The sequence below is a fragment of the Ips typographus genome, linkage group LG2 (assembly GCF_016097725.1).
Source record: "Ips typographus isolate SLU linkage group LG2, UJ_Ityp_2.0, whole genome shotgun sequence".
NCBI lineage: Eukaryota > Metazoa > Arthropoda > Insecta > Coleoptera > Curculionidae > Ips > Ips typographus.
The window spans coordinates 26,473,025-26,485,472 of NC_138423.1; the positions used below are offsets into that span (position 1 = coordinate 26,473,025).

The window sequence follows — 12,448 nt, forward strand, 5'->3', positions numbered from 1 at the left end:
GTAAGGGAGTAATTTAAATGAAACAGTTTCCAGATGTCATCCCAAAAATATTTTATTCCTAGGTAACAAAATTGTATATTTAATTGTTTATTAGCTCATTATAAAGTAACTATACATATGTACATTTCTCTTAAAACTAAATTATTAAACATCTAATTAAACAGTATCTAGAGGTCTATAAATGACTATCACAGGTTTTATCGTTGACGGCCTCTTCGTTGTTGTTATCGTTGGTAATGGATTTTTTATGCTCTTTAGGTGGAAAAAATAAAAGAGCAAATACATTCCTAAAGGGCGCTTCGATTGATAAGTAAAGTACAAAAGCTACACCGAATGACAAAATTATATCGGAAATCGCCAGGCTTATCTGTAAAAAAATATGGATTTGATTATCTACTGCATATGAATAGATGAAGTGTTCTTACAATATCAAAGTAGGAAGTAACATCTGACGCTCCTTTTTTAGCCACCCCTCTCATTTGTATTTGAAAATGTACCAAGTAGGCACCGTAGACCAGTTTACTCAGAGGTATCCAGGGTTTCCAAGCCAGGAAAGCGTAGACCCATTTAATTTTACCATAACTAGCTACGTAGAGTACTCCGACACTTCCTAAATTCGTTTAAACAATCATTTTGTTTATTTAGTTTTCTATTGGATAATAAATACCGATTGCCCAAACTGTTCGGTGTAAAGCCGAGTATGATGCAGCGTCTAAAGTGTTATACTCGTAGTATGGATTGTAGAATATAGCACCGGTTACAATGGATATAATCATCAAAGTGACCGAAACGATAAATATTACATAAGACAGAATCTGCAAAATAATAATGTACAATCACGATCATTTAGCGTTTATTAAATTCTCTTTATTTCTGGTTGTTTTCTTATTTGTGTCAAAACTCCAAACGACAGTTAAACGCTAAAACTTTGTATATAAAAAAAATTTTAAAGAGAATTTTATAATCAGAAACTATTGATGACTACATCACCAATTATCAGTTCGTTATATTGGTTGGCCTAACCCAATTTAATACTATTGGATAACTCGGTAACTTTCTCTTTTCTACCTTGTAATCTCATTTAGCACTTAAGTATAAGATTGTTATGCGTATACGTTTGTTTGGGTGACCTAGTTAAGTTTATAATTTATGTGACGAGCTACCACCACTCTAACTCCCATACTTCGATTAAACTTACCCAGTTGACGTTAACTTTATGCTGCCTCAACCTGTAGAACATGTATCCAGCAATGATACCTACAACGTAGGGCGTACTTCTGGCATGCGATTTTATATAGGTCAACAAAAAGTCGGGATGAGTTTTTGGACTCCTGATAAAGTCCAAATAGAAGAATAACACCGCGGGTCTTTTGTGTATGTAAACGATTGTAAACGGAACGAGTATTGATGCTATAAAAATAATAGCCAAAAGTACCAAACCGGTTTTCTTCATTTTATAGATCAAAATTGTTAAAAATAGGGCTAAGATGAAATAGTGGAAGTCGCATGATAGGTACCAGCTGTGTACCATACACTAAAACACAAAATAATGTATAGCGAATTTAGTTTTAACGTGATATTCAGTCATACCATGTGGTCAGAGTTGACGTAATTGCTGATGAACAGTAAGTTCGCCCACCAGTTTTTCCTGCAATCTTGCACTTCAGGAGAAATAATTGTTTTCCACATCGGGCCGAATCCTATAAATTCGAACATGGTCGAGCAAAAAAAGATGACGAAAGCGTATACTGGAATAATCCTGTAAATTATATAACTTTTTGAAATGTTTATTCGAGTTTCTATATTCAGCGCATTCCTTTATAAATGCCGGCTTAAGTCTAAAAACTTACTGCTGCTTACTTCTGGCCATGAACTATGCAGACCTTGATTATGTCGTTAGATCAATTTTAATGTTTTTTTAAATTATTGTTTAAAGAGCATCATTACGTTTTGTTCACTTAAATTAAAATCATATACTTATTTTGTAACACCTAATACATTTATAAAGAAACACGCCTTATGCAGCCGATGCTATATAGGGTGGGCCAAATTGACCACTTTGGCATGTGAGTAGTGAATTTATGAGCGTCTGAAAATTTTCATCTTAACATAAAATGTTTCTAATGTACTTAGGTACTTTTATACATAATTATTTCGTACTTTTCTTTTTTTTTGTTTATTTTATTTCGCACTTTCATATGTATTTTATATCTGTTGTCATTCTGTGAATTTGTGTTAAGTTGTTTTAAGATTGTTTGTTAGCCGTGCTCTGTTTTTGACTTTTCTGTTAATCATTTTGTAGTTGCCTACTGATGAAGAAACTAATCAACCTCGAAACGTCTAAATAAAAGCTTTCGACTTTTCAAACGTTTCTTTATCTTTGTGGACACTCCAATAACCTACCGTCATAAATTAGCCCACCCTGTACTACAGTAAATAATTAATTATCGTATTTTTACTACCTCACGTATCTTAAAAGAATTATAAATCCTGGATTCATAAATTTCTTTTCCCATTGGACTAGTAAGCAGTAGGTTACTAGCAACCCACTCAAAATGAAGAAGGAATCTACAAATAAATCTCCATGGAAGAATAGAGTGCCCAGGAATGATCTGAATTGCTAAAAATAGGTATATTTTTTAACTGTGTAATAATGTTGTAGGGTGTGCTTTTTGTATGTGAAATATACAGGGCGTCCCATAAATATACCGATCAATTTTCAGGAGCGGTAGAATTCGCAAAAAAAACTAAAATTTGTTGTTGTTTGTGAACTACAGGATAATAAAACAGTAAGAAAAAGTCAAAAATGTAAACTTTGTCATTATTTTGATACTTTTTTTTTTGTTGGCAGTTTTACAGGCGGGGATAACCTGGTTTCAAAAATAATGAAACAAAGGCATGTTTTTTCTCAATAACAGAAAGAATGAGACGAAGCCATAAGCCATATTATAGACAAAAGTGTTTGTTTTGACGTCTTTTGTGCTAGCGCTCTTTAAAATTAGGCGTTATATTTTTAGTACACCCTCTGTATAATCGAGTATACCTACTTCTTCTACCGTGTCAAAATTCATTATACCGCTACTTAAGAATGTACCAAATCGATGATCCGTAATTATCATGCACATGCAGAATACTCTCATTCCGTACAAAACCCCCAAAGCTGAATTCGAGTCTTCGCTACGGCTCAGCTTGGGATAGTTTTTGATAATTGAAAATGAAACGCACAAGTTTCGTATTGGCGATCCTAAAATTGTATTTTTCAAAAATAAATTGTCAATGATGTACTATACTCTTACCTCCATGTAGTTTTTCTTCATTAGGCCACATGACGTCACATAAAGTTGCTATTATCATCAGAATGATTATAATGCCACACACAAATCTACGTAACAATATAAATTTACTGGAATAATCTATGATTAAATATTTTTTATAAAACTTATCCCCTTAAAGATCATCTTTGACTCCAAGCAAAAAGTCAAGTTTCAGAACTTTTCTTTTTATAAGCTACTTACAAGAAAGATACATCCAGATAATCCCAATTTCGTTCATTATAGCGAATCTGACAACTTTGGTCTGCAATATGTGACGAATACGTCACATTTTCTGATTTTAAAGGGGTGTCCACTGTCGCTAGGTAATCGTTAAGGTACTCTTGTAGTTTGTTTGGTTTACATGATGCGGGGATACACCAACCCAGTAAAACAACATTTTCTGGTTGCTGAGATGGATCTTTTTTGTCCTAAAAAAGTCACAAACCTGTTTTCAATAGACCTAATAATTTAAGTAAATAGCACTTTTTACATAATTACATATTTATATGTGTCAAGATATTTTTCCCCGTGAATGTGAAATGAAATTTGTTATAACACATGCAAAAAGGGTCTTTCCCATTCCCGATAGGTTGGCTTTGTTACTTCGAGCCAACGGCAATCGCGCACGGGAAGGTACCATTTTCCGCACTTGTTAAGAAAGTATATTATATTCACGTATTTTTATTGCACTTTTATCACACCTCCGTAACCAATCTTCACCTGATTTCGGCATTCATATAATAACAGGTGATACCGTGAGTTGCATGAACGGCATCACTCGGTACAGTGGTACACTGACATTGAAAGTAAAACTTATATAACTGACCTACAACCGGCAGCGTCGACCAACGAATTGTAATCCATTACGTAACTACTTACGAGTTTGTTCACTTGGACGTAACACTTTTGCTATAATTGTAAAGAAAATAACCAAATCAGAGTCACTGACACCTGACTGACTTCGGAAGGAGTCTTAAAGTAATCTTAGTTTAGTCGTTTAGCAGATTTTTAAATTGCCTATTGAAGTTTTTAATTAAAACTCTCAGTGTTGTCAAATCAGTTACTTACATTATTAATTAATATATTTTTTTTATTTTTTCTGTTTTGAAAATTTTTACTTATTAGCGTTCTCTTTAAGATATGCCATACATCAGACAGACGTATGAACATTTTAAAATTAACTGTAAGACGAGAGAAACAACTGTGTATAAGTAACTACTATGGGATATACCTTGACCAAAATACGTTTCAGATTGTTGCTCATCATAAGAATATTTACTATGCATGTAAGTGTGTATTATTGTAATATTCAAAACATTGCATCAAAAGAATTAACGACTGCTGTAGTACGTTTATCGACAACTTAAGTATCAAATTTCGCATTCGAAAAATGTAATTTAAATGTATGAGTTGGCCGACTTTATAGTGTCGAAAATAATACACGTTTCAGTAACCAGATCGACGTAACTCTGGCACCTAGCTTTGGCAATCCGAACATTTTTGCAATATTATTAGTGTCTTAAGAGTTATTATTTTAAAAATTAAAAAGTATGCTTACATAAATTTTGTTGATTACAGTTTCATTCCCTTCGTACCACAAAGATTTGGAATCACGTGAATTTTTAGTAGCTGGAACATTGGCAGTTACAGTAGTTAGACAATATTGCGTTGGAAATGGTGCTTTCACAGTTAAACACTCTTCAAAGTGTCCGAACTGAGCTATGCTACCTCGCAAGATCCCTTGAACCGACTTCGCACTAGAATCTCGCACTAAAAGTAAAATAAAATAATGTTACGGTTTGGGCCTACTATACTCGAGTCAGGATGAAACCGATGCGCCGCAATATCTGGCCGGGCGCGTGTTAAAGTAGGCCACAGTTAGCAGGCGCCACCTGGAAGAATCTTGGACGGTCGAAGCAAATCGCGAAGCGTTTCGCGGTCATTCTAGAACGTGGTTTGCGAATATAAAAGAAGCGGCGTTGACGACGGCGTAGTTAGTAGTAGTAGTGTAGTAGTGAATTTGGGAACGCGGTTAAGTTTAAATAGTGGAATAATTGTGGAATTGTAGTAGTGTTTTTAGTAGCTGTGTTAATTATTGTACGGAGTGTTTTGAAGTGTAATAAATTTATTAATTGTTGAGTTAAATTGACTTTGTGTGAACCCACGGGAAAATCGTAACAATTGGTGTCAGAAGTGGGATCGGACTTTAGTGCGACGTGAGTTGGAACTAAACTTCGGGTTAAAAACAGTGTTCAGAACCGGACTAGAGATTTTCGAAACAGTGGTGTGTTAAATTTATTTTATGCCAATAACAAGACGTCAAAGTGCAAACATGGAGGCCCAACTTGCAGCTATGATGGAAATGCTTAAACAAAATCGACAACAAGACAAGGAAGAACAAGAAAGAATTCGACAACAAGACAAGGAAGAACAAGAAAGGATTCGACAACAAGAGAAGGAAGAACAAGAAAGGATTCGACAACAAGACAAGGAAGAACAAGAAAGGATTCGACAAGAACAAGAAAGGATTCGACAACAAGAGAAGGAAGAACAAGAAAGGATTCGACAAAAAGACAAAGAAGAAGATAGAGAGCGGCAAGAAAAACGTAACATAGAAATATTGAACGGTCTAGCGGGGACCAAAACAGAAATCCAAGAGTATGTATCCCATAGTCTCAAAAAGATGGAGTATGACGTTCAGGTAAAATTAGACGATGTTCGGGAGGACATGAATAAAATTCAGAACGATGTTCGGGAGGACATTAATAAAATCCAGAATGATGTCGAGATAAAGTTACGTGACTTAGAGCAGAAAATTGACAGCAGAGGAGCCAGCTCTACAGTGATCACCGGAAACGGGCTCAACAAGATCAAGCCTCCCACATACGACGGTCAAACTTCATGGGCAACGTACCAACTCCAATTTGAGGCCGCTGCAAATGCAAATAGATGGAGTAACGAGGAAAAGGCTGTAGCACTGGTGGTGGCATTACGAGGACCTGCATTGGAGCTGTTACAGACTCTGCCTATCGCCCAACAAAGCAACTATGACGCATTAGTAGCTGCATTAGAACGACGTTATGGGGATCAGCATAGGAAAGGAGTGTACCAAACACAATTAAAGGCAAGACTGCAGAAAACTGGTGAAAATTTACAAGAGTTTGAGGCCGAAATTCGTCGCCTTGTGCATCTGGCTTATCCAGCCGTCCCGGATGAAATCCAAGAAGAACTTGTGGCACAGTGTTTTGTAGATGGAATTCGAGATCTGGAAGTAAAGAAAATGCTGAAGATGTTCAAAGGAAGCAACAGCAGCGAATTACTAGTTCGAGCGCTGGAAGTTGAAGCTGCGTGCAATGACTTAAAGCCAAGGATCAGGGCCGTGACTATTCAAGAGGAGAGAGAACCGCCAGCCGATCATGCTGCTGCACCAATGAATGAAATTAAATCAATGTTCGGCCAAATAGTGCAACAAATGGCAGCATTAGCAAATGGCCAGTCCACACAGTTAGAACGGTCACGCCCGATCACTAGAGTGGAGTGTTATCGATGCGGACGTACGGGACACATCAAACGAGATTGTCGAGTAAGGATACCGTCCCGCTCTCCAACGAGGGACGTACAACCATCCAGGAGGGACCAGGAAAACTCCCACTAGTCAACATTACGGGGCGAATGTTGACTAGCGAAAACAAAGCCCCCAGAATTATCTCCATCAGAAACCTGGGTAGATCAATGGGAAGCCTGAACGTAGATGGAAAGGTGGATGCGATGAACGTTACTTTTACTTTGGATACCGGTGCGGCAGTATCTTTGATCCGGTCAAACCTTGTGGATAAAAGTCAAGTTAAGCCTTTACGAAGAAGTATTCTCCTGCGCACTGTGACTGGAGAATCGGCTAAAGTTTTAGGAGAAATAACAGTCAAGATTTGCCTTGGAAGGATTACGTTTTCCCACACTGTGTTAGTAGCGGATATTGAAGATGAATTTATTCTGGGAATGGACCTGATTCGTCAACATGGATTTTCTTTTGATCCCGAGCAAAATATCCTAAGGTTTGGAAGTGAAGAGTTCATCCTGTCAACCAGTCACCGCTGTGAGTCACCCATTAATGTTTTGGCATCTCAGACAGTAAAAATAAGCGGCAATTCCGAGCAAATAATTATTGGACAATTGGAGCAGAATTCTGGGAGCTGTGTTGGACTTGTACGAAACCCGGACCGACCAGGAAGATGCCTCATTGGGAAATCACTTGTAAATGGAGGAAGTGAAGTCCCAATAAGAGTTGCAAACATTTTTTCAGACGACGTAAAAATCAACAAAGGCGAAATTATTGCGGTATTCGAGCCTGTAGTCAAAATAACCAATTGCGATGGGTTACCAGAACAGGAGGAGCAGTTGAGGGAAAACAAGCTCTTAAATGAACTTGAAAAGACCTGGAAACATCTGTCAACACCACAACTGAAGAAGGCTCGGAAACTGATTTTGGACCATGGTAGCATATTTGGAACACCGAACAATATGGGAAAAACTACCATTGTAAAACACCGAATTAACACCGGCAATGCACAACCGATTCGACAACCACCTAGGAGACTACCAATAGCCAAACAACAGGAAGTGCAGGAATTAGTGGACAGGATGCTTGACGACGGAGTTATAGAAGAATCCTGCAGCCCTTGGTCATCACCTGTTGTTCTGGTCACTAAGAAAGATGGATCAAGCAGATTTTGTGTAGATTACCGAAAACTGAATGACGTGACCAAAAAGGACAGCTATCCACTTCCCCGTATCGACGACACACTGACGACTTTGGCAGGATCCTGTTGGTTTTCTACTTTAGATTTGAAGAGTGGGTACTGGCAAGTTGGCATTGAGGAGCAAGATAAGGAGAAGACTGCTTTTTCTGCTGGAAATGGGCTGTACCAATTCAATGTGATGCCCTTCGGACTTTGTAATGCTCCTGCTACGTTTGAAAGACTAATGGAAATTGTGCTTCGTGGCCTTAACTGGAAGACTTGCTTGGTTTATCTGGACGATATCATGGTGATGGGAAAAACTTTTGAAGAACATCTGGACAACTTGCAAGAAGTATTTGCTAGAATAGGTGGTGCCCATCTTCGATTGAACGCCAAAAAGTGTTGGTTCTTCCAAAAGCAAGTCGAATTCCTTGGGCATGTGGTGTTCGGATCTCCAACAGGCCAAAGCACGAACATTGAGAACTACGTTGACGAGTTGCAAAACAGATTACTGAACATCCATGATCTGGTCAGGGAAAGTTTGAATCTAACTAGCGACAAGATGAAAGCTCGTTATGATCTGAGGGCCAATTCGGGAGGGTTCCAGAAGGATGATAAAGTTTGGTTGTTTAACCCTCAGAGGAAGAAAGGCAAATCACCGAAACTAACACCTGTTTGGGAGGGACCTTACAATGTGGTAAAAAGGTTAAACGACGTCGTGTACAGAGTCCAACGCAGCCCCAAAGGCAAGATAAAAATTGTCCATCTGGACAGACTCAAGAAATACCAGGGACTAGATGAAGCAGATCGGGACGATCAGCTTTAAGAGGGGGGCAGTGTTACGGTTTGGGCCTACTATACTCGAGTCAGGATGAAACCGATGCGCCGCAATATCTGGCCGGGCGCGTGTTAAAGTAGGCCACAGTTAGCAGGCGCCACCTGGAAGAATCTTGGACGGTCGAAGCAAATCGCGAAGCGTTTCGCGGTCATTCTAGAACGTGGTTTGCGAATATAAAAGAAGCGGCGTTGACGACGGCGTAGTTAGTAGTAGTAGTGTAGTAGTGAATTTGGGAACGCGGTTAAGTTTAAATAGTGGAATAATTGTGGAATTGTAGTAGTGTTTTTAGTAGCTGTGTTAATTATTGTACGGAGTGTTTTGAAGTGTAATAAATTTATTAATTGTTGAGTTAAATTGACTTTGTGTGAACCCACGGGAAAATCGTAACAATAATAAGGAATTGTAAATACCGAATTAGCATTTAACCTACGAGACTAATTAGGTAGGTAAATATCTATGTGGCAATTTCTTGTTAGGTGATCTGCATTTATGGAAAAACTTTGCTACTTTTCTTACATCGACGTGCGTGTACATATAATAGATCTAAAGTAAATTCTCAGGTTACGAAATATTTTTCTAACTGTATAGTAATTTTTAAACCTTGAAACATGCTATTAACGACCTATGTTACGCAGTTGCAAAAGGTATACCTACAGAAAAGTGATTGTCTATACTATATTAAACTCACATTCCCAGCTCTAGTTAATAAAAATCATACGGAAGAATGTAATAAACATATAACTTATTAATAGTAAATGAAATACAATGTGGTTTACACTCTGTGTGTTATTCAACACCCTCCTAGAATTGAAATGTATACCTACTGTCATATTTTACTTCAAATTAGATATTAAGAAAGAAAATTAGAGATTCGAGGGTTTTTAAGTATGACAAATTTGATTATCAACTCAGTTTTAAGCCAGCTCGTAGAGGTCGCCACCTGCAGCAAATAATTCGCTTTTTTATAAGAAAAATTTAAGAAAGTTTTAGTTCAAATAACTGCCTATTATTGGTCCAAAATGTCTCAACAGCATTTTGAATTTGAATTAATTAATAATTTGTCTCGGTTATCTATCATTTCTTCATACACAAAAGCTTCCGGTATACCCAGATACAAAAATCTGGGACGGCTAAAAGTCGAACTTCGTGTTGGTATGATATTTGGACCAATTTAACGAGTTGGAAAATTTTTGTTTAAGTAATTTCTTACTTGCAATGAGAAATGAGCTAAGGCTCCATCCTTCAAGAACATTACAAATTGCAAATCATGTATGGCACCGAATACTTTAATTGCAAATATCTCGAAAACCATTGATCTTAGGGATACCAACTAAGTATACCTTTTTTGTTAAGAAAATATTGGATAACCGATACTTGGATTTCAGTTGTCACTTCGCTTTACCAGAAAAAAGTTAAAGTGATTTTAAAGCAAATTATTTGTTGTACCTTATAAGTTGGCTTAAAACTGACTAGAGAATCAAATTTGGCACTCTCGAATACTTAAAAAAGTAACTTTGACGTCCTGTATTTCTCTATCCGTTAACATGTCATCTAAGGTAAGTTGTGCTAAATCCTATTATTTTGACCCTATAAATACACCATTAAATTATTTACCATCATTACTTATACCTATAGTAACCTGCCTAAAGAGCGGTGTTGAGGCTATTATACGTGGTTCAAGAAGAAAGTATTAATAATTCTAACCAACACGTGTTATAATACTTATATGGAAACCAGACCACTTTTAGTCTGTAGGTATGTAACCCAAACATTTTATTTGAGCAAGGTCACTAAATTACTTTGCACAGAAATACTTCCAAATGGTCCATTGGATGATTTAAATCGCTCTACATTTGTAATGTTTACATAATAAATGGAGTGTAGGCAGGTATTACGAACATTAAGATAGAAAGTGCGGCACAGGATTGACACAAATTCCTTAATATCATAGTATACTTGTACTATAGTCAGTTGATTTCCAAGTAATGGAATGCTTTAGATTGTTTTTAGAAACACATTTAAGAATAAAGACATGACGCCGGACAATGGTTTTGAAGGCTTTGTTTTCCACTAAATAATGTTATTCATATTTTATTTTGAGGTAAAAACATGTTTGTTTTACTGTTAATAATGACTGTGGACGTGTGACACTCCAAGATCCTCTCACTTCTACAGATCTTCTACAAACATGTTAAACAATTTTTAAGCTACGTTTTCCTCCACGGTCGCCAGTCGTCAGCGACCGCGACACGGTAGCTGCTACCAATTCGCTAGACCTGGATTAATGTAATTTAAGTACAACTGTTTTCCTACAAATTCGCGGGTCGCTGCTACCAGCGAATTGTCGCCAGTCGCTTGTCTCGCCCTAGAGCAGTACAGTCGTTAGTCGCCGCGAAGTTTTATCCAGAAATGGATGGATTTACCATTGAAAAGGATGCTTGTTCATCTGATCAGTAATAACCCAGAATTATATGATCCCAGAATAAAGAATGAAATCCTTCTTCTTTTCGCTTCTTAAACATTGGTAAAACTTGTTCTCTTCTTTCCCGATCATGCACTAAGGACAGTAGTAATATATCATCATCCTGATAACTGTCCAAGAATAAAAGTAAAGACCTTGTTTTAGACAGGTTCATTTTAACTCCGTTTAACGTTTCAACTCCGATGAGAATTACCACACGAAGCAAAATTCGCCAGCGAATTAAATCTAGAGGAAAACAGAAGCCGGAGCGAAAATCGTGAACGAATCAATCGTCGCTACCGAGTCGCGGTCGCTGACGACTGGCGACCGTGGAGGAAAACGTAGCTTTAAGTCTCCTGTACCATTATACTTATAAAAACATTACTTTTTATACGAGATGTCTAATTTTGATTAACCGATCAGCCACATAGAGTATACCTACTGTATAATTCTTATCGCAATAATTAAACATAACTTCATTGTGTACTATTTTTCTATATACTTACTTTCATAAGCCCACAAAGTTAAATTTTTCAAAGCTTCAACATACAATCTACTTTGTTGCCTGCATAAAACATCATCCACGTCAATAACTTCAAGAGGCAATTCTGGAAAAATATCCACAAATTTTCCTCGGTTAATCGAGTTTATGTAGGAAGCCAAAGCCGCGTTGGTACCGACGACAAAAACCAAAAGCAAGGACCGCGCCAAGAAGTTCATTTTGGCGGTACCCGCGCGCGACTACCGCGAGAGTAAAAGTGTTTTGGGGTACTACACGTACGAGGTAACTGACAACTGAATACCTGGTACTACGGCCAAACGAAAATTTTCGTATAGTGGTGTGTTTATATCATGTTGTGTTTTGTAATAACTTGTATTTGACTTTCTTATGAGTTTAGGTAATTATGAACTTAAGACAAGGCTTAAGAATTTTTAATTTGTGAATTTTACTTTTTAACTCTAATTTTTTGTTAGTTATGCGACTAATTTGTTACAAAAGTACTAGTCTTCAAGTTATTTTGATGTTTTTGGATTTGATTTTAACATTTAAGTCTTAAATTTTTTAATCGACACTTAGTCATAATAGACAAATTAATCT

General features: G+C 37.1%; 1 protein-coding gene across 1 annotated transcript; it reads right to left on the reverse strand.

Moving 5' to 3' along the window:
* Positions 1-34: 34 nt before the first annotated feature.
* On the reverse strand, positions 35-12,319 carry LOC145725124 (nose resistant to fluoxetine protein 6-like). The gene is made up of 11 exons (XM_081973747.1): positions 11,856-12,319; positions 4,873-5,084; positions 3,516-3,742; positions 3,297-3,382; positions 3,048-3,244; positions 2,463-2,620; positions 1,591-1,759; positions 1,199-1,534; positions 668-815; positions 426-610; positions 35-367 (listed from the first exon to the last, which is right to left on the reverse strand). Exons 1-11 carry the CDS (start codon positions 12,067-12,069, stop codon positions 176-178), a joined length of 2,124 nt encoding a protein of 707 aa, XP_081829873.1. The 5' UTR covers positions 12,070-12,319; the 3' UTR covers positions 35-175.
* Positions 12,320-12,448: the final 129 nt, after the last annotated feature.

Excerpts from the sequence above, each read along its gene's own strand:
- LOC145725124 (XM_081973747.1), bottom strand. The coding sequence starts at position 12,069 with ATGAACTTCTTGGCGCGGTCCTTGCTTTTGGTTTTTGTCGTCGGTACC. Across the intron at positions 5,085-11,855 it reads AACTTTGTGGGCTTATGAAA|TGCGAGATTCTAGTGCGAAG; the intron begins GTAAGTATATAG and ends TTTTACTTTTAG. Across the intron at positions 816-1,198 it reads ATAAAGTTAACGTCAACTGG|ATTCTGTCTTATGTAATATT; the intron begins GTAAGTTTAATC and ends ATTATTTTGCAG.